The sequence below is a fragment of the Clavelina lepadiformis genome, chromosome 4 (genome assembly GCF_947623445.1).
Source record: "Clavelina lepadiformis chromosome 4, kaClaLepa1.1, whole genome shotgun sequence".
NCBI lineage: Eukaryota > Metazoa > Chordata > Ascidiacea > Aplousobranchia > Clavelinidae > Clavelina > Clavelina lepadiformis.
In genome coordinates, this window is record NC_135243.1 from 11,003,684 (window position 1) to 11,031,104 (window position 27,421).

The window sequence follows — 27,421 nt, forward strand, 5'->3', positions numbered from 1 at the left end:
TATACTCGTCAAGGCACGATAAGTTGACGAATCGAATCTGTGAGGTTCAGCTCTACAGGTTTGCTGACGCTGACATTTAGCGTGGAAACAAATGGAAATAAATCAATTACTTAGGCGTCAAGAAGCCATTCAATAGCCAGTTTTATCAAAGAGGAACCCAAGTATATAAATGTATAGTACTTTTTATACTCTGTGTACTTTGCTCTACCTGTGAGGAAAGAAATTGGTGGTCTTTGATGTCATGCTTAGTACTATCAAAAATGTCTGGCTTCTTTGCATAAAATAAGAAACGCCAAAAAAAGCTAATGTTGTTTGATTTTACGCCGTCATAAGTTTCTACTGAACTTTTGGGAGTACCTCTTCTATTATCTTTTTAAGGGCTTGATGTGGGAAGTAAAATTTTTTTACAAAATTGTAACCATGTTAGTTAAAAGAAAGGAAATTGAACGAAAATATCCATTGTGGAAGATGAATCTCTTGATAAACTATGTCTTTGATAAGTATATCAAGACCTCGAATGTTCAATTAATATTGCGTTAGGTAATTCGTTGAAAAAGGTTATTGAATCAAAACTTATGTTACTAATTACGTGCATAAATGTTTTTAAATATCTGTTACGAGTTCCTGATTTTGTGCAGAATTTGATAAACGGCAAGCTCACGTTTCAATAATAACCCATATAACAACTTATACAACGATACTGTTTCTGGTATTACGTTCTTCAATGCGTATAAAACGCATCCTTTTTATAGTTTGAATTAAAGCTACCAAGCCACCTGCCGCCAAATCAATATCATCTTCAGTTTGATCGCACTTTTTTAGTCAAAGTGACTATTGCACCGATGTAGGTCACGCGTAGCCTGTTGATAAAGATAGGCGGTTAGATTACGAGAATGGGTATGCAAGACGTTTATTTTAGTTACTATGGTTTTATTGGAGCTGAATTTAGATTAGAAGGCGATTTTAGGTCAGGTTTAGGTTACTATGTTATAACGTTTTAGTTTGGTTAACAAGAAACGTGAAAAATAGCTTCGAACACACGATTTTGTCTGGCGAAATAGTGGCTTTGTTAATTAATTCTTATTGAAAGACTGATTTTTTCACAGAACGCTTGATCCCTGCAGGTTTCACGCCGCATGGTTTTCACGTCGCTCTATTGGCTCAAAAATTGCAAAAAAGCCCCAAAAATCACTGTATTCAGATATTAATTTGTAAACTCATTTTTGTACTTGTGAGTAACACAATATGTAAGACAACTTTCACAGCTTTCAAACACTGTTCTGATCCAAAAATGTGAGTATTATTTTCAGTCAAATGTTGCCACTTTTGCACGAGCAAGATTGCTCGTACAACACAATAGGAATAAAATTAGAAGAATAAGTATGTTTGTAGCATGTATCCAACTTCATCTGCGAAAAAACAAGTATCATTGCTTAAGAAACCACATGATAGACAACCAAATTCATGATTTGTATAAGTAACTATAAGAAGACGGTAACTAGCTTCTCGCTGGTATATTTTTAGCAAACGACGGTTAATTTATACACTTCTATATTATAGAGGCACAGAATATACTTTTTTGTTTCGTATGCATAAAGTGCTTTGAAGGATGTAGGATTGCCTTGAAGACTTTGCGGTATGCTATACAAATACACCAATGAATTAAAATTTATCAAAAATAATATTCAATAATATAATAATTGTAAAAACTAAACCTGAATAGGAAAACAAATCGTGCACTGTGTACTGTATACTATAGCGGTATAGCCCAGTGGTCCCCAACCTTTTTTTCTCCGCGGACCGATCTACGTTTGATAATTCTACCGCGACCCACTAAAAGGGTGGGGGAGAAAAATACTCTTGAATACTGGCTAAATAACCCCAGCCTGTGAAAATAAAAGTTTGCGCGCCTCCTAAAAAACTGAATGTAACAAACTTACTCTCCTGATTAAAGGGCATCGGGCAGTTAGAATGGGCAAGGGATACTAAATTAGGGATACTAAGACTAGCTGATACACTCAAGATAACAATTCAAGAATTTTAGCATAACAAGGGCTTGTGATGTAATAAACTAAGGTTATTATGCGATAAAATGGCCTCTCCAGACAATCGATTTCGAGAACTCAAGCGTGCCTACGCAACAAAAGGGGTTCCCACACTAATTAACAGTACCCTGTGCGGACCGGTACCAACTGACCTACGGACCGGTACTGGTCCGCGGACCGGGGGTTGTGGACCACTGGTATAGCCTATACTGGTTTCTCAATTCTTTCCCATTACCTCTCTTGGCAAAATTCCTTGCCCCAAAGGCCTATATTGTTTCCTCGGCGAGCCAAGTTGCTCTCGCTGAAAATCACTGGTATACCTTACCACTCAATTTGCTTTACAATTACAAATATTCAAAGACCCGTATCACAAAATGCTACTCTCCCTGTCATACGTATTACAGCAGTAATTGTCGTTTATACGCAGTCTCCGATCGCAGAAATGCGATGGAAAACGTATTGCATCGCAATTCGCTTATGCAAGGCATCCTGAATGTTACCACCCGTGTAGGAAAACCACCAACGGCTGAGTTAAAAGAAGGAAAGAAACTTCCAGTGTATCTGAGTAACGAAAACAGCGATTATTCTATTCCAGACTGTTGTTATAAGCCTCTAGATGACCCTGATGATTACTATGGTGAGAAGGTAAATATGTCTTCCGTTATTTGTGCTGATATATACTTGTCAAGAATGTTTTGAATTTAATTGAAAATATTTTCCAATGCATTGTGCGAACAATCATACTTTCGAAAGTATTTTGTCGTACTTTTGCATAAAGTGTTAAGTTAAATGCACAGTAATTTATTTGAACTTACTGAGATTTGCCTTACTGAGAAATGATGGTTTCATACAACTATTTTAAACTCTTTCTTTACATGCTTTCCCTGGCAACCACAATAGTTGCTGAGTTGTAAAATTTAAACCAAGTCGAGCCGTATGCCGGACAGCTCATTATACTGCCACCGCTTACTTTGAATGGGCTTTTTTTGATAAAACTAAGCATGAATTTGTGCAAGACATAAGGTACAAGGTCGTTTTTCGTAAGCCTGTAGGAATTAAAACACTCAGAATTACTTGTTTTTCAGAAAAAAGATTCATGCTTTCTGTCGCTCACGTGAAATGTGTTGCCATTATCGGCGACGTTAACCATGTAAAAGTTCAACCAGTTTATTTAGGCAGCTGCACTTCTCATAAAGCGTTGGTGTTGACACGTAGATTGACACGGCTTTGCCAGATCTATTTAAAACAGTCGCTTTCAAGTGTTTTTGGTCTGCGACCCACAACTGACCGAAAAAAGGTTACCCTTCTAAATTATTTCGAATAAATTCACTGTTTTACAAACTACTAAACAGTCATTGATTTCTTGGCTTACGTCTTGAAATTTTTAAATTGATATAATTAGTTAGCTTATAGCCTACCAAGCAACCTTCGTAACATTTTAAATTGGGCTATTAGGCTATTAGCGGTACTACAAACTGTAGTACAGCTTTAGCCCAACAACAGTGTCGTGCAACACTAGAACGACGGAGGATGTCATTTTGACACCTTTGGAAAAATAAAGTTGTACTAACCCAAAGTCGTTTACTGTAGAACTGGTTTCTTTTGTGACTTTTAATCTTTTAATGAACTTAATGCAGGCCTGTAACCATTTTTTTGGAGTACAAAAAGTGCCCTAATCTGTGTTGTTTACCTAAAACGACGGAAGATGTCATTTTGACACCCTATTGTACGATGCGCAAACAGTTCACACCAAAGCTATGAATCTCAAATCCTTTTGTGATAAAACAATCTAAAATTTCTCGTCTGTAATTGTATTGTATCATCATCCAAGATTTAATTGTCTCCATATTATTGCTTCCCACGGTCTCTTTTGTAACTGACATGAAGCGTAGGCTTACTGTACGTCTTCCTGGCGCAAAATCCGCCTTTGCAGTGAATTTCTCATGTAGTGTGCATTCGGCTACAAACGAGGTAGAGATGGAATTTGTAGGGAATAGAGCAGTTTTTGTTCACTGCATCTGCAGACGAGGTAGTTTGGCCGACTTGTGTAGTTTTTCTTTACTGTGTAGGCTAGCAAATGGTTCGAAAAATAAAATCAGTTGAAAAGGTTTTATCTGTTCTACGTGACATACCAGAAGATACATCTGAATGTGGGGATGAAGAACTCCTCGCTCTACAGAAGAAGCAGCTGCTTCAACAACCACCAACACGAAACTGCCAAGTCAGAGACCACTGCAAAAAGAACTGCTCTGTTGGCAGATGCCACAAATGTGAAAAATCCTTATCGGTATGTGGAAAATGCACTCCCAGTATACAGCGTGTGTGCAAAGGCTGCAAATGAAGTATACTCGCACATTTTGGCATTATATTTCACTTGATTAGTGATGTTTGACTTGTTTGTGTTGTTATGTTAAATAAAAACGTAAACAAAACAGACTGTTGGACTTCAAAGTACATGGGTGTCAAAATTACACCCTCCGTCGTTCTAGGTAAATCAAAACTTCAGTCTTTCTAGTGTTAACGAATATAATAAATTTGTTATATTCAGAAATAGGCGTCTTGGATGTGTATAAATGGTAAACATTTATTCAACTTGCTACACAATTCTCAATTGTGCACAATATGCCAAAACAATACTTGTGTGCCAGACTGCGAGCCTTTTTTGGTTGGGTCAGCAGTAGAATTTGGAAAGCAGCATCAAATGATAGCAACAATTATAAAAGCATAACAGCTTCTACACTGTACATTGCCTGTGTCTTGTGTAAATAGCCTGTTCTACGGCCCATTGGATATATGTCTTCATGGCCTACCGCAGGCCGATGACCCACAGTTTGATAATTAATCATTGCTTTGCATAAATGTTTTGCAAAGCCGGCCCGTTTATAAATGTTAATTAACGGTAGACCTTTCGTTGAGTGCACGAGTCAGAAAAGGTTCTCAAGAAATTAAAGGAATTAGAATATCTTAACGAAATGAATCCCGGTCGATTTTCAAACTTTTGCTTGTAGTTATTCAATTTGCTTATATAGTGATTCCTTTCCTTTTCTTCACGAGAAAATGCCACATACCTTCAATGGCAATGAATCATTCAATGCAAGCGTCTTTTAAAATGTTTTCATATAATATACCCCAACATTTTACTACCCATTTACCAAAAATCCAAAAACTCAAAGAGCCAAAGCAACGACATTTTAAGAAACTTTTTCATTTCGTTTTACTTAAAACTTTTATTTTTTGATGTTATTTTGGTTGCTAAAGTCAGAATTCCTTTGGTTTTTTGATAACAGTTTGTCTTGACTGCTGTTGCCATCGTGTTTGTCATTCTGATGGGTGATTGTCGGTTTTCTGTTTCTTGGTGAACATAGTATTGGTATAGTGCTGGTATAGTAAGTTATGAAAATGTAAATAAAAATAATGCTACAATAAATGCGTTAAAAGTAGTCTACATGGTTTAAATACAGATGACGCAACTTTTACACGAATTACATACGACAACTAGGACCAAACAGATTTTACAGTACGTGTGGTCGAAAATCTATCGCAAAAACTTCAAGATTGCTTCGGTTTCTTGATGAGAATTTTCTAAGGTGTTGTGATTTCATGGCGCTGTGGTTTTATAACAACTTTTTCCACCTTCTATAGATAAACCTTATCAAACAGAGTTTTGCTATGGTGATAACTCGAATCAATTTATCAAAATTCCAAGCAATTTATTCCCTTATCACCCAAAACAGATGTTGAGATGAGTGGGCAGATACAGATAGACAGCCAACTACCACACAATAGTTATGCTCTTGCTTGCCGCATTCTTTCTTTTGTCAAATAAGCTCAGACTAGAGGGGGACTTCTTATCATTGTGGTATGTGATACGGCAGTGGCATTGCTGTGAATTTATGATGTATCTTTATTGTGTTTAAATCAATCTCGATGTGTGACGGAAAACGTTAAGTATCTTCTGTGGATACAAGGAAGCGATTAATTAGATTGCAAAGCAACTATAACTTTGAAAATGATGTGAGAAGATGGTATACTAACTGTTGTTTAGGAAAGCGTTGAAGTCATTCTTGATTGTGCACACTCCCCAGTTGCATTTTACACACCCCATTAGTTAAAGATTAATGCATATTAATGAGCTGTTTTGTGGTACGGAGCTGTGCTCTTAAAACCGTATTATCTATAGTATGTGTCAAGCCGTTAACTCATTAAATGAGAGTATATTATTATAGTATCACAGTTTCTTAGGATAGGAAGCTGGTTAAACCATATATTTTCCTATGAAGGTAAGCTATACGGTACGTAAGTTTTTCCTTCACAGTAAGGATCAAGTCCAAAACAAGTTGGCCTTAAATCAAAGAGTGGTTGTCATTAAAGATACTGGCAAAAGGATTTGTATTAATATGTAGTAGTTAAGCAGTTATTGTCATATGGCAGAAATAATTAAAAACGTATATTCATCGCTTAATTCTGACGAAAATGGCGGCTCGTATTACGTCGCAATAAAAGAAACAATAGGGATAACTCAGGTTATTGGATCAAGTATGGATGATGAATGTATCCAGTGACAGGCAAGTAAAGAGTAATAGCCTTAATCTTAATGGATATAATTTTGGCGCACTTAAGTGTACAACACGAATAATAGGCGTTGAATAAGCCGACACTAGCTTACCACTTGTGTATTTCTATTGGTTTGATGTTAAGGCTAACAACAATACGGTTCAGTCTTGGCTGTTGGCTCTAGCCTAGTCCGGTAACTGCGAGAATGCTTTACCAGTTCATGTACTGTCACCTGTAACGTTCCTATGCTGAAAATTAACATTTCCTGCTACTAATCACCAACCTATGGAGACTTATTCAAACCAAAACGAGTCAGCTAGATTGTCATGCCTAACACAAACACCAGTGATCAGGGATATGATTTTTACCATGTGACGTCATAATAGGAGGCCAAATTCGGGATACAATTTTGGAAATAATTGCTTAATTCACTACATATTATTAAAAATCATTACTCCAGCATGTTTACTGACGACTACTCCTTGATTTAAGGCCAATTTGTTTTTAGACTTGCCCTCACTTTAAGGCAGGGGTGACGAACCTATTCGATGACGCGGGCCACTTTGTCAGTTACGGCTGAGCAAGCGGGCCGCACAATTTTTTTAACATTTTGCATAATAATTAGCATTCAAGCACAACCGCTTCATTTGGCAGATTTTTAGCTGCTCCCGCGGCCGCAAAAAATACATCGATTGAGTGCGGCAATCTATTGAAGACATACTGCTGCGACTCAATTGTGCTATCAGCTTTTGATATCGCATTGCGCAAAGATTAGAAACAGGTGAAAGAAAGTTCAAGACTGCTGGTCTCACCGGACGCTTCGTTCAAGACTGCTGGTCTCCCGGACGCAAAATTTAACCCTAAATTCCGGACATGTCCGGAATTTTCCGGACGGTATGGCAACCCTAATTGCTATAAGACCTATATGCCTTGCATGTATGTGCGTTTGTCAAATCGTTTGGTGGGCCGCACAAAATTGTTTGGCGGGCCGCAGGTTCGTCACCTCTGCTTTAAAGGGATGGGCAGAGCTGGAGGGGCAAGTAAATGTGAAGTAACATTAACACCTATATGATGTGAACGTAGGTGTACCTATACAGTATCTTCTAATTATCCTAGCAAACTGTGTTACCAACAGGGTTGGGGTAATCGTTATTCGTAATCGATTGTGAATCGTTAGCATGTTATTGATAATCGAATTTTATTCGAATAAATTCAGGATTCAGCTTTAGTAATCGATTGATTATTCGATTTTTAAAGTACCAAAGTTGAAATTAATCGATTTATTCGTAATAAGTTTGCTGTTTCTTCAAATTGTAATCGATTATTATCCAGTCATACATAACGATTTAATTTTATCCCACATAGAATTGAATTTAACCGTTAACTACTTGGCAAAAGTAAAAACTGTTTTAAACGTATATCTGAATCGTGAATTCAACAAGCCATTAGAGATACTTTCATCCAAATCTGGTCAAAACATATAGTTTAGTTAAAATAAAGTGTTTTATGTAGGATATTGTTTTCATTCTTACAATATATTACCAAATGTGAAATCGAAACTATCGGTGCAAGTGAAGTCAAGTAACTATGTATGACAAGCCACACAGCAGTCGCCGCCAGCCTTCGAAAGCACGTCTGTTTTTCAAACGAAAGTACCGAAAGTGGAAAGGAAATCAAGTTTTGTCTCGTACTTTAACATTGATCAGTGGAGTATCTTCTATGCTTCACGCTCGATTTGGCGAGGAGGTAATCAGTGAACAGTGTCCGTAACCTCTGTAATAAATTACCGAGAAAATGCCGTTATTTAGTCTAAGCCGCTAAGGTAATTATACTAAAATTGAACTTAGTATGGAATTACAAAACGTTTTAAAATGCTGCAAACATGTACGTAACAACTAATGTACTGAGCAGAAGCCTTGCGGGCTCAACAAGTTTTTTATGCAACTAAATTTTTTAAACTTAAAGCAGCGTTGCTTTTGATTATACAAAAGTGGTTATTTAAATCTTTCAAATTGTAATAGGCCATTTTTTTGCGCAGAAGTGTAATATATAAAATTTTTATTGTTTTATTTTAGACCTACATTGTCGTGAACAAGCAGGACACTATTTTTCGATTCAACAAAGCGAAGTCACTGTGTCTCTTTGGTCAGAACAACAAATTTCGATCAGCAGCTGTCAATATGTTTGTAACTCCTTGGTTTTCGTATTTTGTTACCTTTGTCATTCTTGTTAATTGCATCTGCATGACCCTGGTTGATCCTCCTATCTGGATTGAAGACCATATGGAGTAAGTTTGCGAGAAGTATATAATTGTTTACTGGGAAAAGAAATGCTTGTTATGTTCATGCTCGTCACACCTGAACTTACTTTTGGTTCTAATTATCTTTTTTGTCTTTCCTTCTCTATCATTGAGTGGGAAATTTTCCATTATCGACCACTTTATGTTATAAGCTAAAACCTTGCACATTCAGCCTTTTTGGTGATTGAACATGATAATATACAGTAGATATTTCCAGAATCTCTTTATAGACAAGGCAAATATGGTACTGATGTTCCGTAAACAGGATACTGTCAAAGAACTTCAACTAAGTTCTCGAATATATTCGATAGTTTTTGTTTAACGAATAGACAAACGACAAGTTTTGGATACATTCGAGAGCTGATTTGAATTTCTCTTAACATTATCGAATTATGTGTTAACTAAACCTTAACTGAACCTCACAATTTATTTACTATAATGATTTTTTGTCTTCCGAGCCTCACCTCTCTTTGTGTACTAAATTCTACAAACTATTACGAAATTGTTATACTCTTTGTTGAAATAAATTCCGATCTTATAAAGCCTATGCATTTACTGATCAATTGATTTTAAAACCATTTGCCTATCATAGATATATTTTCACCACCATTTATCTCTTCGAGGCAGCTGTTAAAATAATAGCAAAAGGGTTTATGTTTCATCGTTTTTCTTATCTCCGTGATCCATGGAATTGGTTGGATTTCTTGGTCATTATAATGGCGTAAGTTAAACACTGCTAGTTTAGATATCAAATGTATTGTGATTGAAATTATATATCCTATACGTGCAAAAAAAGCAAATTTTCTTTAAAGGATACTTTCGCAAGTTTTAAGACGAGCAGTTTCAGAAAATACTGGAAAATTTTCTGTGCTAAGAGCATTCCGAGTGCTCCGAGCGTTTAAAACGATGTCTGTCGTACCAGGTTTGTATGTAGATTCCTCAAAGTATTGCGCTTGTCCATTAAAAGTTTCTGTTTAATGGTATTTCATTCCTATACTCTTCTTTTCTTTTTCTGCACAAAACAGCGCCTAATGGTTACATTTTTAAGATTGTGGTAAACGTGTATAGTTGTATACTCATGCCGTATGCATTTGGGCGTGAGAAGAGACATCAATTAATTCTCCTTTGCGTTAACTTACTTTTTCACGTACAATGTTTCAGGTTTACGTGCAATAGTCAAAGCACTATTACGTTCCATAAGAGCCTTGAAAGATGCCGTGGTGTTGACTGTGTTTTGTGTTTCGGTGTTTGCGCTCATTGGATATCAGCTTTTCCATGGCACTATGCGACACAAGTGTGTCCGACAAGCCGGAACATTGAAGCTTCCACCTGATTCTTTGTTTCTTTATTCAAATATATCTACCTTACCCTGCAATAGTACTTCCAACACTTCAAATATGCCTCTTCTATTTCCTGTTGGGAAACAACTTTCACTTGTTTATGGTGAGAAAGCATTAAGCAGTCACAATGAAAACCAGGTGCTGGATACTGGTGACGGAAAATCGTGGAGTAATGAAGACATGGTTTTGTTGAAGACAGTTTTAAATATTGCCAAACTGTCACTACATGGATCGTATTTATTACAGAAAAATTTGTCACAAATTTCATCTATGTGCTTTGAAAGCAAAAACATGCGCCTACATATTAATGCGACTTCATCGCTTCTTAATATATTTCATAAAGCATCGCATGACTACAGTTTGGAAGACACTTCTGCAGAAACCGATTTGAATTTTGAAAATTGGAATTGCACGAAATCTAATGTGTTATCGAACATTACATCTCCACCTCAAAAATACCCTGTAGTCTGTACACTAAATGTAGTTATTCGTTTTTCTTCTGTATCGTGCCTTGGTGGTTTTCATACTTCAACTACTGATGATGACCAATGGCAGGAGATACTTGAGTATGGCAGGAAAAAAGTGCCACGATGGAATACGCGAGATTTCGTTATACAGTTTCAATTTTTGTCTGAAATGACAAATTTTACTACAAACTGGAAGAAGTCATTCATTTACTTTTCTGAGATTAATTGGGACGATATGGAATATGCTTCAAAGGAAAAGTGGAAAAACGACATTGAAAACTATTTTATGGTGGAACCAAATAGTGGATTGTACTTTTACCACAACTCTTCAAACAGACCTGCGCTCGAACCTATTTATTGCACAATTGCAGAGAAGTAGGTGTTATTCTTCTTACTCACGCAAACTTTCACTTTATTTTCAGCTGCGATAAAAAAAACACCCAAACAGAGCCTGATTTTTGTTTGTAAATATAAGTAAATAATAACAGCAAAAATTGTTTTGCAGTGATGTTTGCCCACTTGGCTACAAATGTATGGAAGCTGGATCTAATCCTGATTATGATTACACAAGTTTTGATCACTTTTTTGTTGCCTTCCTTACCTCGTTTCGTTTAGTAACTTTAGATGCATGGAATCGACTGTATTATTTAGTGAGTTAACGTGCCTGAACAAACTATAAAGGCACATTTGTATTCATTTACACTTTGAGCTTGAATTAAAGTTCAAGCATTCTGCATATAAAACTAAATAAAATTTTAGGAAGCCAGGTCCCAGAATTATTGCCCAACATTTTATATTTGTTTAGACCTTACATACGATCGGACCTACTTACGCAATTTTTTACATGCTAGTAGTGCTTCTTGGTTCCTATTACTTAATCAATTTGATTCTGGCCGTTGTGTACATGGCATATGAAGAACAACAGGCTGTTGTGGATGAAGAAGAACTTGTCAGTTAAGTCAAATTTTACCGTAAATGAACTATTTGCTATACATGCACAATAACCTCCGAAAGATCACACTTTGCCATATTCGTCTCATGTAATTTAATTAAGGCATATATATGTTTATGTTTAATATAGAAAGCCCAAGAAAAGGAAGCTGAACAAAGAAAAATGGAAGAGGTATTTATGTTATTTTTGGTTTTTTAAGTTAAAGTGCTCATCAAAAAGCTTTTACACGTAACGAAAGATGTGCATTGTTTGATTTAAATTTACCGTTCTGCCGTCTAGTATGACCAAGAAAGTTGCGAAGTCTGTTCCAAGGATGAAAGAGAGTGGAATAAAGCAAATGAGAGTGACATCGAACAGGCTTCGGTTCGCCTCGGACTCATTACTACGTCATTAGGCACTCATTACTCATCTCTGTCTCGTAGTAATATGAGCACGAGGCGTCGAAAAAGACTAAAACATCGCCGGATATATTCCAAAACACATTCTCCGGTATTACCGGTACCAGATAGAGAAGACGAAGATAACAAACCAAAAAACAGATGCAATCGGGTGAACCGTGGTTCTCTTTATCCTGCTTCTTATTTTGTGTCACAACCAGAAGAAAGGTAAAGTTAGCTTGTCGTATTTTTATACTTTCCGCGCTTAATTCAGTGTGCATGCCGTTTGTTCAACTTTATGCCACTGCAATGCTTACAGAAATCCTCTTTCTGATTCCGACGGTTCTAACGAAGGCATTTCTTTGAATAATGAAATTCGTTATCGACGAAAGAAAGCCTTTTTCCGTAGAAAACGCAACTGGCGTGACGAAAACAAGCAAATGCAAGATAATGCTCAAACCCCCGAAATTAAATTGGTTGTTCCTAAAAGTCCTCCTCGGTCTTTGTCAAAGCTGGTCAATGAGCATGGAATAAGCAGTTCCAACCACCACCTCAAACCACCACCTTCAAATCACCTTAGTGTTAATGATGATAAACTTTTTTTTGCTCGTACATTTTCCAACAGCACTCAATCATTTCGTGACAAAACTTTCTCTGATTTATCTTCTTCTTCAGCACTAGAAGAAAATACCAGAAACGGTAAAATTTAGTTGTATTCACCCACAATGTAAGTTACCACGTTATGTATAAGATAAAGATATATTAATATTCATCTTATCTTGTTAAATAATAATTACTTAACCATTAAAAACATTAAAAATTTCTAAAATCGGTCGTGTATGAATTAATAACTGGACGTTTTCATAAAACAACAGCATATTGCTATACACACTTTTTCGCAACAGGACCAGAGCAAGAAGTTGTCCGTGTTTTACCAATACGGCGTCTGAGCTTTTCCTCTTCGGTTTCAGAGGAAAACGAAAAACCTGTCAGTGAACGGGTTAGTCATAAAACTTGAAAGTAGATGTTTTTGCGTTTACGTACATGTATCGTTGGTGTTTTTCTATAGTAGGTTTAGCATCAAGATATTGCTATGTTTTTCTTTCGATCTTCTTTACATGTATAGGCTGCCTGGTTTACTTTATATGATGTTTTTGTTTTTTAAACAGTCATTTTCTCAATAGTAAAATCTTGTTGTTATACTGTAGGTTGTGAATGTTGATGTCAATCTTAGAGTTTCTGCCACTCAACCAAACTTCGAAAGATCTTTGTTACACCTTCCACTTGAGAAATTGTCTTCAAAATTAGCACATAACCCCAGTTCTCCTACCACTTTTGCCAAGCGTAGTCCCTCATCGCCTAGATCCACAAAATCTGTTTCTTCTTGTGAATTGAAAAACACAGTTAATTCTAACAGATACATTGCACAAAACTCTGTCGTGGGTTTACGGAAGCCAAACGGGTTGTTGGAAACACAAGCCCAGTTTGAAAATTGTAAGTATAAGCGGACAAGTATTTTCACACACGTAGGCTTCAAGCCAGATTTATTTATTATAAGCATATGGTAACATGTAGGTTTAATTTAATTATCTTCCACATAGGCAACTTATTGCAAGCAAGTGATGAGCCAGTGTTTTGTGCAAGTCCTGGCGAAAACAACATTCCAGATGTCATACGTAGAGGCGTTTTTTTAAACGGTTGTGGTCGGGAAGAAACACCACTCACCACCAGAGACGATATCCAGGTAGTTTATAGTAGCGTTGATGATGATGTGATGTATTGCTAAAATCATCACATTAATATAGAAAATCATGGAAAATTCTCCAAGAATGATGTTTGTTTTTGTGTGCTATTTTTATGCTGAAACAATAGTTTCTGTTTTAACCGTTTTGGAAAACCCCGATGTTGATAATAATAGCAATATTTAGGTAACTTATTGAAGAGTATCTAAAGCCAATAACTTAAATTAACACCCATGCAACACCTAACCCATTTACAGATATTAACAACCGAAATAGAACCAGAAATCTTCGGTCTACCCATTATAACAGGTATTTTTTTCGGAAAACTATTTTTGAAGTATGAAGCGTTTACAGTATAAGTTATAATATAGTATCTATCAGGATATGTAAACCGATATTGGTTTTTGAGAAATGACGTTCTAAGGTATTGGTTGTTTGGTTATATAGAAAATCATCATTCAAGAAAACTTAAAAGGAAGATCAAAAGACCAATAGCCTCACGATTAATAGAAACATTTATCGAATTGTTTGGAAAATGGGAATGTTGTCCTGAGCATATTTTCGTAAGTCAACTTCTATACTTATTAATCATCGTGACTAAATAATTGGTAACATAGGTCTTAAGTTGTAACAAGCATCAAATATTTAAAATGTTATATCCAAAGATATAACGACACTTCCATACTGTCTAGTTAAAATCAAAACAACTAAACTGTACATAAAAAGCCATGGTGTGGAATATTACCGAAAAACTGTGTATTTACACTTAGCACATACAAACCAAGCTTCGTTCGTTAGTTCTTAATCCGTTTACTGATCTCACTATCACTCTATGCATCGCACTAAATGCGCTCTTCATGTCGCTTGAGCAGCATCCAATGGACGAAAGACTGGACATGGCTTTGGAACAAGCTAACTTGGTTTGTAACTTTTATTTATTTATTTAATAATCTCACAGTATGCCGACTATAGTTAATAGAAATGTACATTCCAGTAGCACTTCAAATACAGTAATAGACCCTTTCCGAGTTACTGTCTGGGTAGCAAGAGTTTTTGGATCGCCTATACTTAACAACAGAAAAGGTCGATCCACTTTGATTCCTTTTTAAATTACAAGCGTTCCGGCCATTGAATTGTAAAGCTTTCGTTCAGGTGAGTTGGGTTCCTCAACGTGATTCCTCAATGTGATAAAAACAATTTTGAGAGTATGTTGCCTAGTTCTTACATTACAGTGGTTTGAATCCCATGCACTGAATTAGTTCGATACGAAGTCACGTTACGTGGTCACTGTAGCATGCGACGTAAAATGCGAAAGAGTTTGCAAGGCATCTGTGGCGTATTGAATGTAATAATTCGATTTGTATTTTCTTCTAGTTGATTTTATAAACTTTGTTTGACATGCCAAATAAAACTAGCCAGTGTAACACGCCGCAGATTACAGGCAAACTCTTTCGCATTTTACGTTGCCTTCTTTGTTGACCATGTATCTAGACGTCATATCGGCCCAGTGCATAGGATTCAAACCACTGTAAAATAAGAACTAGGGAACATATTTTCAATATTTACTTTTTATCGCGTAAAGGAATTCATATACAATTCACCTGAGCGAACATTTTCTAATCTAATAGGCAGAACGCTAGTAATTTACAAAAGAATCTAAGTGGGTCGACAATTTCCATTGTTAAGTATATGCGATAGAAAAAATCTTACTACCCAAAAAAATGGCGACGGTAACTCGGAAAGGGTAAACGATACCTTACACTTTTATCAGACTGAATTATTTTATTATATTTTTTTATTTGTATTTTCCTTATGTCTGACAACTTCGTATTACCGGGGGGCCCGCAGAATATACTCAAATGGTATGCACTAAATTATTTTATGCCATTAATAATACAATTGTCTTACGTTCTATATGTAAACCTGTCCAGGGGTGTAGTTAGGATCTCGTTGAGAGTGTTTTGAAATTCCCGGTCGAGCCAATGCCAGCGGCACTCAAGATGCATACGGCGCAAAGGTTTTCCCCCTTTTCGCTTCAATACACGCCTATGAACGCTCCGGAATGACTCGCATTCTCAAATTTATACGAATAGTACGGGTGGTAATTTATTGTGAACGATTTTAAAAAGCTCTTTACAACAATTTTGTAACGCTGTAAAACCCACATATAGTTGATGTTTTCAAAAATCAGCCAAGTCTTCTGATAGATGCAGTATCCGTTACAAAGTTACATATTCCTTATTAAATAACCATTTTCTTTATCAAATCTGATGTTTGTGTATCGACATCATATTTCTCACTTGCTGCACAGGTGCTAAGTAATTGTTATAGTACACGACGCAAAATAATTATGGTTGGATCTTGTGTTCTTTATATCATCCAACACGAAGAAACGAGTATTTTTTTTGAGAAAAAGACATTTTGATTAATAAATAGGCTTATTATCACGCAATACAAAGTCTGTTGACTTATTGCAGTAGCTTTTTTGCTTATGTTGGCTAGAATAAATCAAATGAAATAAATAACATACAATTGTAGCCTACATGCGATAAAAACTTGGTAATTATAAATGACATAACCAGTCAGCAGCGATAAATAGCCTACGACTCTCTGAAACTAATACGGTGACAGACCGATGGTTTTTCACTAGAGTAGTAAGTTCATAAAACACAGCTGAAAAATAGTAGGCACATGCGTACTGTGAAGTCTCTGCGTACTGCGTAGGCTATAAGCTGTAGACGCCTATGTATTATGGAATGTTCTACGCTAGTTTTTTTGTAAGTTGCCAACAAATCATCCTAATTTTTTATATAACCGTCTACTTATATGTTGATGTTGCATAGGTTTTTACAATCATCTTTACCGTGGAAATGTTGACGAAAATCATAGGATTATCCCCTTATACGTACTGCAGAGAAGGATGGAATGTTTTCGACGCTATTGTTGTCCTATTTAGCCTGGCTGAACTTGGTCTTAAAGCGATTCCAGGTCTATCCATTCTGAGAGCTTTTCGTTTGGTAAGCTCAGAACTTTAATCTAGAGTAGGCTATAGAGGAACCATCACAAAAAAACGATGTGTTTTATTATAACCAAATTGTGCTGCTGATACGCCTTTTTAATTAAAGCTGAGGATTGTAAAGCTGGCGAAACAATGGCCCATTTTAAACAAGTTGCTACGAATTATTGCACGGACTTTGAGTAAACTATGGCATTTAACAGTTGTCTTCTTGCTGGTTCTTTACATATTTGCTGTCGTGGGAATGCAATTATTAAGTGCCAAATACAGGGCCAAGTATGGGGTATGTATATTTCAAATGTATATCTGATAGCAAAACGGATGTGTTTTGAAAACGTAAGACAGAATAGAACATATAGTAGCACAAAATCCGTTGATATTTGCAAAATATTTATATACAGTATATTTGATTGAAAAAGGACAGATGAAAATGTATGTCTTCTGTCGGAATACCACTTACTGTATATGCACGAGGCATTATACCATCCGATAGCACCAAAAACGTACTCAAAAGTTCGTTTTGCCTGAGAAAATTATCATTTATTACCGTAAGAAACTGGACATTTCTGCTCTATAGCAACATGAGACCTATTTCCAAGCCAGCTGATTAGCCAAAGTATATATACACACAACTTACGTAGTTTACGGAATTGGTATAAATAAGATTTTTTCTTCTTTGACCCCGGTAGTAATAATATTAGGCTTTTGGAGGCACATATAGCGATGACACTTGGTATGATGGAGCAGTTGACGATGGGTTTGCGGTGAGTATGGTTCCGTAGGGCTGCCACACGTTAACAGAAATGCGCTATGGTAAAAGGAAGGGAGACGTCACTGTTTGCTGGACAGTGGAGAAAGAGAGTGTCATCACTCATTACATATGATTGCCATGAAATAAAAATGCGAGTAGTACCAGCATCATACATTGAACGACGCAACCCATCGTTGCGCAACATTGTAACGAAATACTTGGGAAAATCGTCTTTTCGGAAATTGCGTAAGCTTTTTTTCTGTAAAGCTGTTCCTCTAATTACTCTAATGCACAAAAGTGAGTCAACAAATGCGCACAGATTTTTTATTGAAAATATGTTAATGTGGTTAAATAGTTGCAGAAAAATTTCCGGCTTACTAATAATTTTCTACCTTCTTTGCTCATATAAAATTGCTACAGTGAACCATCAAAGTGAGGGGCAATTCTAAAAACATTTTGGTCTTAAATTAAAGAGTATTTGTCAGTAAACATACTGGTGAAAGGATTTTTTATAATACAGTATTTAGTGGTTAAGGCTAAGCAATTACTGAAATGTCAATATTGTTTCACAAATTTGGCCTCTTATTATGACGATAAAGGCATTGATGATGACATCATAATGTAAAAACACTGCCCGATTTCTGGGGTTTTTATTAAGTACAGTATAGTAGTACTACCAATACGGTATCCGCAAATTTTGTCTGTGGTAGATTTCCGCCAGCATATTTTTCGTTTACGCCGCTGTAAAAATTAAATCCGCTAACAGCGGCAACGCAGATACGTAAAATGTTACCTGACACTGACATCTCGGCAATAATGGGAAATGTTAATTTGAAGTAAATAATTTGTAAAATAAGTAAATTTGGTTGAAGTAAATAACGACATCAAGGTGATGTTATCGATATCAATTTTACGTCATTTGTAACAACAAAACGTAGAACGAGACAACGTTTGCAATATTGAACTGTGGACAGATTTCTGAACCAAAAAGGTAATCGAATACTTAAAACAACTAACACCTAATCAGTAAAAATAAAAAAAATTACATCACATTTTGGACAAGGAAATTTTGTCAGGATTTATCGTAATAATAATTCATAGTTCGTTCCTGGTCAAACCTGGCATTACCACAGTATAAAACTAAAAACAATATTAAGTATCACAAACAACTTGGTGTTGCTAACGATTCTCTTTTTCGTTAATAATCGACATCGAATTCGTCACGCCATAATTTTGTCTCCGAATCGTGAACAAGAGCACCATTGGTATGTCGTCACAGTTCGCTTAACTCGCATTGCTATTAATCTGATTTTGGTAAAAATGAAAGTAACGGTAAGCTTTTTCATTATTACATGAGTTTTTTTAGTTAAAGCAGCGTACGAAGTATAGTTAACTTTGACAAGTGATTGAATGAAACCTTGTTTACTGAAGCGCATGAATTTTACTATATTTACAATGATATTACACGGTACATAAAGTATTGGCATTGACCAAAAAATGTAAAAGTTGCTTGTAGAGAAATGGTGCGCCAAAACGTTACAGTTCTAATTTAAATACGGTCGATTATAACGCAAACAAAACATTACGCTTAACGCAAACAAAACTACTGGGCTGTTAAGTGTTAACTGGCTAACCGCTTATACAATAACGTTTTGTCTAAGTATAGGTTTAAATGCATAAAACTATCAATACAGCCATCTTTTATCCACGAAAAATTCACGCATCCAACACCAACAATTAAACCGTATGTGCACTGAAACGTAACTTAGGACGAAATAATATCGCATTGTAAAATCATTCTTTCCAGTTATGTCTTTTATACTCTTCGATATTTTTTATATTTGATTTATGTTCTTTTCATTTCGTCCGTAAATGACTAAAAAATAGAGAAAATTCAACAGTATTCAAATGTTTTCACGACATGATCCATGCTTGTATAAGTTCTTGATGTTCAAATCGACTGTTCCCGACTAGAATAGCATTCTTCATCTTGCACAAAGGTATTAAGCCGACGTTCGATTTCAAAAACTTTGCGTTTCTGATTTTTACGGAAGGTAGGTTGCATTTTCGTTTTAGCGAGCATTAGTGGTGAAGATGAAGCAGAAACGGCCGACGCCTATGATACCACGTCAAAATACGATTGGGAATAAAAATGAAAGGAAATAGGCGAAATGAAACGATTAAAAGTAATTAATTATACATCATTTGGGCTAATTGAGGGAGACCATTTGTCTATTATCGACTTTACCGGCACTACACATGTCGTGCCAAATATTGACGCCCTTTGTGACGTAATGAATTCATTTAATAAGCAATTCTGTAGAGCAGTGGTTCTTAACCTTTACTAACCTGCCGAACCCTTATGCTTATCTGCAAGCTTTCGCTGAACCCCAAATTTTCGCTGATTCACAAAAACAAAAATCTACCACATTTAATAGTAATACATTACTGTATGAATGAGACTTCTGTTGTTGTTTTTCGGAGACCAATAGTGAGATTCGAGGCTTTGTCTCGGAAACAATAAGTCTCATGTCATTTTCCCATATTTTCCAAAAATGTTCACTGATATACCATTCAGTAGGCCGTGTGTTAATGTTTCAGAGGAGGTTCGCGCCGAACCACTGAAACAGATTCGTCGAACCCTGGTTAAGAACCACTGCTGTAGAGTGTAAGCTCTATTCGCAAGAAGCCAAAGAACTTACAGACAGAAGTAGGCCATAGTAACCTAAGCTTAACATGATTTTGTTATACCCAAGACAACAAATTCCAAAATTACTCGATATGGTTCTCAATTGATTTACACTAGAGAGTGACTATTTGATCATACGTAGGTCACTGTTGTTAGAGATAGGCGGTTATGAGAAAGCTCACGCAAGAAGTTGATTTTAGCTATTTAAGGTTTTATTGGAGTTAATTTTAGATTAGAAGGCAGTTTTAGGTTAGTATGTTATAACATTTTAGTTTAGTTAACAAGAAACTGTGAACAATAGCTTCCAACGCACGATTTTGTCCAGTGAAATAGCGGCAACCTTTAGCCTACATTACGCTCCAAGTCTGTAAATATGTTTCCTAATTGCAGAAACACTGTTGTAACCTGTTGAAAGTAAAATATTAATTTGAAATGTGGCAAAACAAACAAACAAATTACAAAATATGTTCTAAGTTATAAAACACGTAGAGGATATGATTTTGAAGTCTCTTAGTAGTTAACATTGTGACTAAAAAGCTTACTTGTTCACCCATCGGTTTTCAAGGCTTTATTATCATTTTCATGCTGTACCTGTAACCCACTGCAGGACAAGACACTTTGTTGTTTCCTAGTTGGTACCAAGTTTTGTTATTTCACAGTATTTCACAATTTCGTCTCTGCCGAAAAATTTAATTCTTCCTTTGACTCTAGGTTGATCTATATGTGTGACAAGGTTGTCAATTTAAAGGTTTATTGTTAGTCTTGGAAACGCGCACAATCACCGGCCTAAAACCAATTAAGATCTTTGAAAGTTTAAAAATTATTTGTTTGTATTGTTATCTAGATAGCAATTTTTTGTCTTCCTTCCAGGTCCAACATTTTGCGTTTATGTACTCTCTGTGTTGTCCTTACTTAGAAAGCTAAGTGTTTTGGATGATTTCCAAATTTCTGCAGGGTATAAGTCATAATAGGTAAAACGCACTGATTTCTAAACTTTTCTTTTTGAGACAATAAGCGATTTGGACTTAAATATTGATTTGTTTTGCCAAATGCTTACCACCCTAATGCTATTTTTCACTTGATTTTACTTTGTTTGGGTTTGTAGCGAGTTCTTATTGAGCTGTTTTCAAGTGCTTAGCATTTACGAACTGATTACGATCACGAATAAAAAAGAGTCATATACCAATGCCATGTGGCCGTAGTATTCGACACATAACATAAAAACGTATACAGTCAGTCAATTAAACTAAAAGAGATTTTTAACGGAGGTGTAGGAATCGTCTTTAGAAATTTTTATTCCATCTATAAGACCTTTTCCACTATAAGTTTGTATGTAACCCAGTTCAACTCCTTTTTTATTATCTAGTCCAGTGGTTCTCAAAGTTTTGTTCCGATTCCTCCCTTACCAACCCAAACACGGTCAATTCCTCCCCCCCAAAAAATCACAAAAAATAATTTCCAAAATTTTACACTACCTGAATATTGTCCCTGGGTGATGTCTTTTGGAGATTTATCTCAGGAATAAAATTCAAAATTGCAAAAGAACGCTCTTACAAAATAACCAAACAAATTTACAAACAAATCGTTGCTCATTGTTAGTGAGAACCGTGAGCCTCATGTTGAGAAGTTAATAAAGAAAATCGTGGAGAAAAGCGTGTGAGTTTTGCTCGAAGGTCTCCGCAAATATCGTGTGTTCCTCTTTTTTTCAGCACCAGCTTACTAGCTAGTTCTATAAGTACCTTACTAACAATAAAGAGAAAACAATAGCCATTATGAACCAAACAGACACGTCTTTATAACGTCTGTCACTACAGTTAAGGAGCTTGTCCTCGCGCACTATTGTAGACATCTAAACAACCTCTTCGAGAGGATTTTTCTGTTACAAATAAAATTAAAAAATTAAAGTTTTTTTCATATACAGTTTTTCCTCCCCAATTCCTCCCTAGAGAAAATTTCCTCCATGGAATTAAAAATTCCCCCTTTAGTGAGCCAAGTGGCCCGGTTTGAGAAGCACTGATCTAGTCCATTTTACATGGTTTTCAACTCTTTGCTTGAGTTGGTTGTAAAGTTTATATCGTCAGCAAAACGTTGGTAGTTGAAATGTTCTCCATCGATCTTTATGCCTTTTTTATCCCGGTCCGATCTTTTTAATATTTTTTTGTAGAGTTGCGGAGAACCGTATTGAAAAAATAGGGTCGCCTTGACGTCCACTTATTAAATGAAATGTTTCGAAGTTCTTGTGCAACCGCATTACTGAGATACTATTTTTACAAATATTATTGGATGAATGAAAGTTTGTTGGATCTATTTCTTGGTTTGTTATATTCAGTAGCCTACTGTAGAACTGAAGCGACAACTGGTGTTTCGGCTGAATCAAAGGCTTTTTTTGTTGACTATAAGGCCAAAGCACATTGGAATTTCAAATTTTTTTCTCAAGCAGTTGATCTATAAAGTATGAAGATGGTCTATAACAGAAAACCTTTACTAAAACTAGCTTGTTCTCTTGGGTTGCTCACTGAGCCTTTGTTGGTCTAGTATTAAAAATTCCAGGATTTTTGTTATTTAGGTCTAATGTATTGATAATTTCAATGAACACTTAGTAAAAACATTTCAGTATATCCTTACATAGTTGGCTATGTTGTTTTGGCCCCCTTTTCATGCAGAAGTATAAAATTATTGCAATTTGTCAGTTATTAAAATCTCTCTTTGTCGTAAGACACCCGTAAACGAATGAGCTAGGCTATAGAGTGTGACAGTAGTATGCACATAAATATGATATGTCCAGTATTTTTTAACAGATTTCTTGAGATTTGATTTTCTCTTGGTGCTTTGCTGCGTGTTATTTGTGGTGTAGCACGGTTAGTTTCCGCTGTTGTAACTTAATTCTGGTATACGTTTCTTAAATGTTCACCAAAAACTTTCTTGCCATGGTGTTTTAATACTACGTATTTTATATTTTTGATTCAATATACGCTAAACATGTATTGCCTATACGCATGTAACGTATCGGAGAGGCTTGATACGCCTAGTATGCCGCCGAACTACAGTAGCCGTGAGTGGCTTAACTCCGATATAATTAATATAATTGACTGGTTGGAAAACTCTGCTCAGTTGATGATTATCCATAGCCTATACTTTTTCCATAGGTGGGCAGTACCAGATTACTGTACCGCGGTACTTTTTCAGTACCTATTCCGGTATCGTCGGTACTTTTGAAAAAAAAGTACTAAATCTCCATACCGAATTACTTTTTTAAAGAAATTTCAGTCGGTCCCGGTACTCAGTACTTTTCACGTGATAATTTCAAAATTTTAACAAGTATGTTTTCAAAAATACATGTTAATTCAACCTTAATATTAAATTTAGCACCTGTAGATCTTTTTTAATCTAGAAATGACCTGGACTAACCTTTACTGTGGGGGCAAAATTGCGGCAAACATTGCATTTGCAGCAGCATCTTTTACACAAAAAGTACTGGTACCGAGTACCGACAAAGTACCGAACTACTTTTTTAAAGCAGTACCGATTACCGGAACTGTCGGTAATTTTTTCGCCAAGTATCGGTACCGTTACCGACGGTACTTTCAAAGCACCGACTGCCCACCTCTGACTTTTTCACTCTATGCAAGTACTGCTCATCTTCTTCACGTACTGCAGTTTTCTATTACCGTTTAGAGCCGCTACGGAACTATGCTTACTTTCAATCGCTTCTTACTTCATCACTCCCTGTGCCATGAGCAAAGGTTGCAACAAAGTAATTTTTTTGACTCAAGTCGAGTCGGTTTAAACTGCGATTTGAACTAAGTCAGGTGATCTAGCTTAAAACTATTCTGAGGTCACACTTCGCGATACATTAAATTGGTTACTTTAACATCATGGCAATCTAGAAATTAGTCTGGTTAATACTTTTTACAGAGAGTTGTAATTTTTATAAAAAGATTCGTTTCGTTACTTAAAGTTGTTGTTTTTGCCGATGCAATCGTCATTATGTGACTTGAATCATTACAACACTGTTATTAGCAATAGTCAAATAGTGTAGTCACTGTAGTGCAGTGTTTCTCAAACTTTTTGCGATCGCGTACCACTCATTCGTTTTTTTTGCTACACTGCGTACCACCTGGCTCCTGAATGACTTATTTTACTCAAATGTACCGGTATTTATTAGTTATTACCGTTATTACTATACCATAACACCAATGAATAGCAAGAAAACACAATTTAATTTGATAGAAGCAACTGTTTCTTCTGCACAAGCTTGTCTATCCGGGGCAACACATTACTCACAGCACATCGAAAATCATGTTCAGCGGTACGCGGTACCACTTAAAAAGCTCTCGCGTACCACAGTTTGAGAACCACTGCTGTAGTGGGATGGGAACGGGGTTTCCACACTTTTTTCTTATTGTAAATTCTGTTGAAAATGTCTATTTTTGGGGTTCACACACTTGGTTATTATTTTTAGAAATCTGCGCTCTCACACGTTTTTATCACTACCCTGGTGGCTACTAGCCTTGAAAATAAATTCCAAAACGTTTGCTGTTATTGTTTTTTCCTGTTACATTTCTAGGAAAGTTTTATAAAACTGTAGCGCAACGTAAGACGTTACGCTAATGCATGTTGTTGAGCTGTTCCTTATCCACAACTTATGTGTAGCCTAACTTGTTTGAATTTAGGCAGTGTTAAGTAGCCTACAGAAATATTTGTTATATGGATTACCCGGGTAATTTGAGACAGCTAATATATTTTTTCGAAATGTATTTCGAAACACTGAAAAAAGGTGACCCACAATGCTTTCTGTAAATGGCGGCGATGGAGAAGTAGCCTAGCATGCTTCGCCAGTCACCACTGTAAGGAGTTTGATGTTTGAGAGTGACTATTTCACTGTAGGTAGATGACGCAGCCCGTTGTTAAACATATAGGCGGGTAGGTTAGGAGTATGGATAGGCAAAAAGTCGATTTTAGTTATTTATGTTATATTACACTCCTTAAAATTTTCTAGATGCACCCCTCATCGGTCTATAAACATCTGTTGGTTCAAAGTCTTCGTTAAAAGCCTCAAACTTTTCATCTGTGAAAACATTTCTGTTAGAAGGAAATATGCCTGTGGTAGAAAATTCAGAGAGTGCAAACTCCTCATCTCCAGTGAAAGCAAAATTGCTTAGAAAAGACGAGAAATTTTTTTAAAAAAAGTATTCAAGCATGAAGGCCTCTACTTTTAATTAGTTGCCTGTCACCGTCAAACGTATGGAAAAGAAATTAAAAGCACCAGTTTCCGAATGTGGGGAATCTGGGGATAATAACACTGTTCGCATAAATTGTTTTGAACATTTTATAGGCCGCCCATCTGGAAACCAGTAGGTGCAATGTTATGACTGAAGACGCTGGGCTCATGATGCCTGTATACTCGGTTTCCCTACAAACCTATGCTACAATAGTGGTGAAGACAGTGTTTTGTCAGGTTTCCGCATTATTAGTTAAAAGGGTGCAAATACAAACAGCAAATAAATTTCTTTTTGCACAAAAACTGTTATCATTTTACAATGAATAAGTGTTCCATATCAACAAAGTATAGTCGAAATTCATGGTTGATATGGGACACAAAATTGTCTTCTTGTAGTCAACGTAATTAGGACTGCGTCCTGAATTTTTTTTGTAAACCATGAGTAGTGTAATAAATCAAACACCCAAATAGTTGATATTTCATAACCTAGAAATATGAAACTTTTCTTGAAAGCTTGATGTAGGGGGCAAACCAAAAAACAAGTTAGCATTAAACCAAGTGCAAGCTGTCACGTTTTAGTTTGTCCAAACGTGACAGCTTGTATTTGGTTATGTCAACAGAAAACCAGTAGTACTCTTGAAGCCTGAAATTATGTTTGTTGCGTGTAAACCACGTTTCCATATAATGTATAACATGCTTGCAAACTGTACCTTTTTTAGTTGTTTTTGTCCTCCTGTTTTTTGGATGTGTTAAGTAGTGCTTTTTCATTGTCGTACTTCAGTGGGGCAAAGTAGCTTACATCAAGCGGCTGTAACAAATCTGTACAGTTTGTCGGACAGATTTTCCTTTCTAGCCAGCCCAATTGTTTCAAAAGATGTGTTAGTCATCTTTATTGTTTAACCGCCTTCTTTGTCACGATTAAGCGATGAATTTGCATGTTTGTGGAACTTTTTTTTTTGCCAATAATGCTTAATCACTAAATATTAATACCAACCCTTTCTCCATTACATTTACTGACAACCACTGCTTGATTTAAGGCTAACTTGTTTTTGGACTTGTCCCTCACTTTAAAGAGTGTTTGGGCAATGTTTTTACATTGTGTATAATCAACGACGTTTTCATCATAACAGTAGGCCAAATTTGTGCTATAATATTGGCAATAACATCTTAACCACCACATAATGTTAAAACATCCTTTCACCAGCATGTTTACTGACAAATACTCTGATTTAAAGCCAACTGTTTTTGGACTTGACCCTCACTTTGAGCAGCCCATTTCACCCAAAGTATTCTGTGCCAAAAATGATACCATTTTTTGATTTGTTTTATTTGTTTTATAAATTTTAGGATAACCTTCCTCGCTGGAATTTTATTGATTTTCCTCATTCCTTTATGGTTGTATTTCGTATTCAATGCGGAGAGTGGGTAGAAAACATGCTGGTTTGCTTAAATGTTGCTCATGCTGGCATATGCATACCCTTTTTCATCCTTGTTTATATAGTGGGAAATCTTGTGGTGAGTAGTTACTATTGTTGCATCTCATCACTGTCCAGAGCGTTTTTAAATACAAAGCAAATTTACAACTGAGCACATCTATTATGAGTATTCATATAATTTCTGTTTAATTTCATTTTGAAAAGTTGTATTCAGTGGCAGTGCACAAAAACACAGTCTGAATAGAATGTGACTTAACTTTAATAGTTTCATAAATGTTACATTGAGCGGAATATCTATAACTTTAAATGATAAATTGTTGATAGTATGTTTAAAAGTAACTTAAAAATTGCAATATTATTGTTTAAGTGTTTGTACAAATATTTTTAGTCTTAACTTTGTAGACTTACAGATGATTGATTATTTACTATTGTTAATAGCTTTGCACTGTAGTGTACAGGCTTGTATTCAAATTTAGTTAGTTTAGCTACTACCCTTAGTGTTTTTGTGGTAATTATTGTTGAGTCATTTGTA

The 27,421-nt window shown here is 35.9% G+C and overlaps 1 protein-coding gene across 7 annotated transcripts in view; it reads left to right on the top strand.

Annotated features, from left to right (window-relative positions):
- Nucleotides 1-27,421, top strand: part of LOC143451555 (sodium channel protein type 9 subunit alpha-like) — a 51,869-nt gene that overhangs the window by 7,271 nt on the left and 17,177 nt on the right. For 6 of the 7 annotated variants that reach the window (XR_013114865.1, XM_076952200.1, XM_076952196.1 and 3 more), the window contains exons 3-21: nt 2,473-2,690; nt 8,675-8,886; nt 9,491-9,619; nt 9,711-9,820; nt 10,060-11,080; nt 11,211-11,355; nt 11,511-11,654; nt 11,787-11,828; nt 11,937-12,262; nt 12,354-12,733; nt 12,940-13,034; nt 13,243-13,528; nt 13,636-13,778; nt 14,034-14,085; nt 14,224-14,339; nt 14,547-14,696; nt 16,620-16,793; nt 16,902-17,075; nt 26,801-26,968. Coding sequence is in view for 6 of the 7 variants with exons in the window: in XM_076952200.1 (XP_076808315.1) it covers nt 2,473-2,690; nt 8,675-8,886; nt 9,491-9,619; nt 9,711-9,820; nt 10,060-11,080; nt 11,211-11,355; nt 11,511-11,654; nt 11,787-11,828; nt 11,937-12,262; nt 12,354-12,733; nt 12,940-13,034; nt 13,243-13,528; nt 13,636-13,778; nt 14,034-14,085; nt 14,224-14,339; nt 14,547-14,696; nt 16,620-16,793; nt 16,902-17,075; nt 26,801-26,968 (4,085 nt within the window). In the remaining variant the exon portion in view is untranslated. Of the gene's footprint in view, nt 1-2,472; nt 2,691-8,096; nt 8,346-8,674; nt 8,887-9,490; nt 9,620-9,710; nt 9,821-10,059; nt 11,081-11,210; nt 11,356-11,510; nt 11,655-11,786; nt 11,829-11,936; nt 12,263-12,353; nt 12,734-12,939; nt 13,035-13,242; nt 13,529-13,635; nt 13,779-14,033; nt 14,086-14,223; nt 14,340-14,546; nt 14,697-16,619; nt 16,794-16,901; nt 17,076-26,800; nt 26,969-27,421 lie in introns of those variants that run through there. The other variant, XM_076952198.1, reaches the window with a different exon arrangement.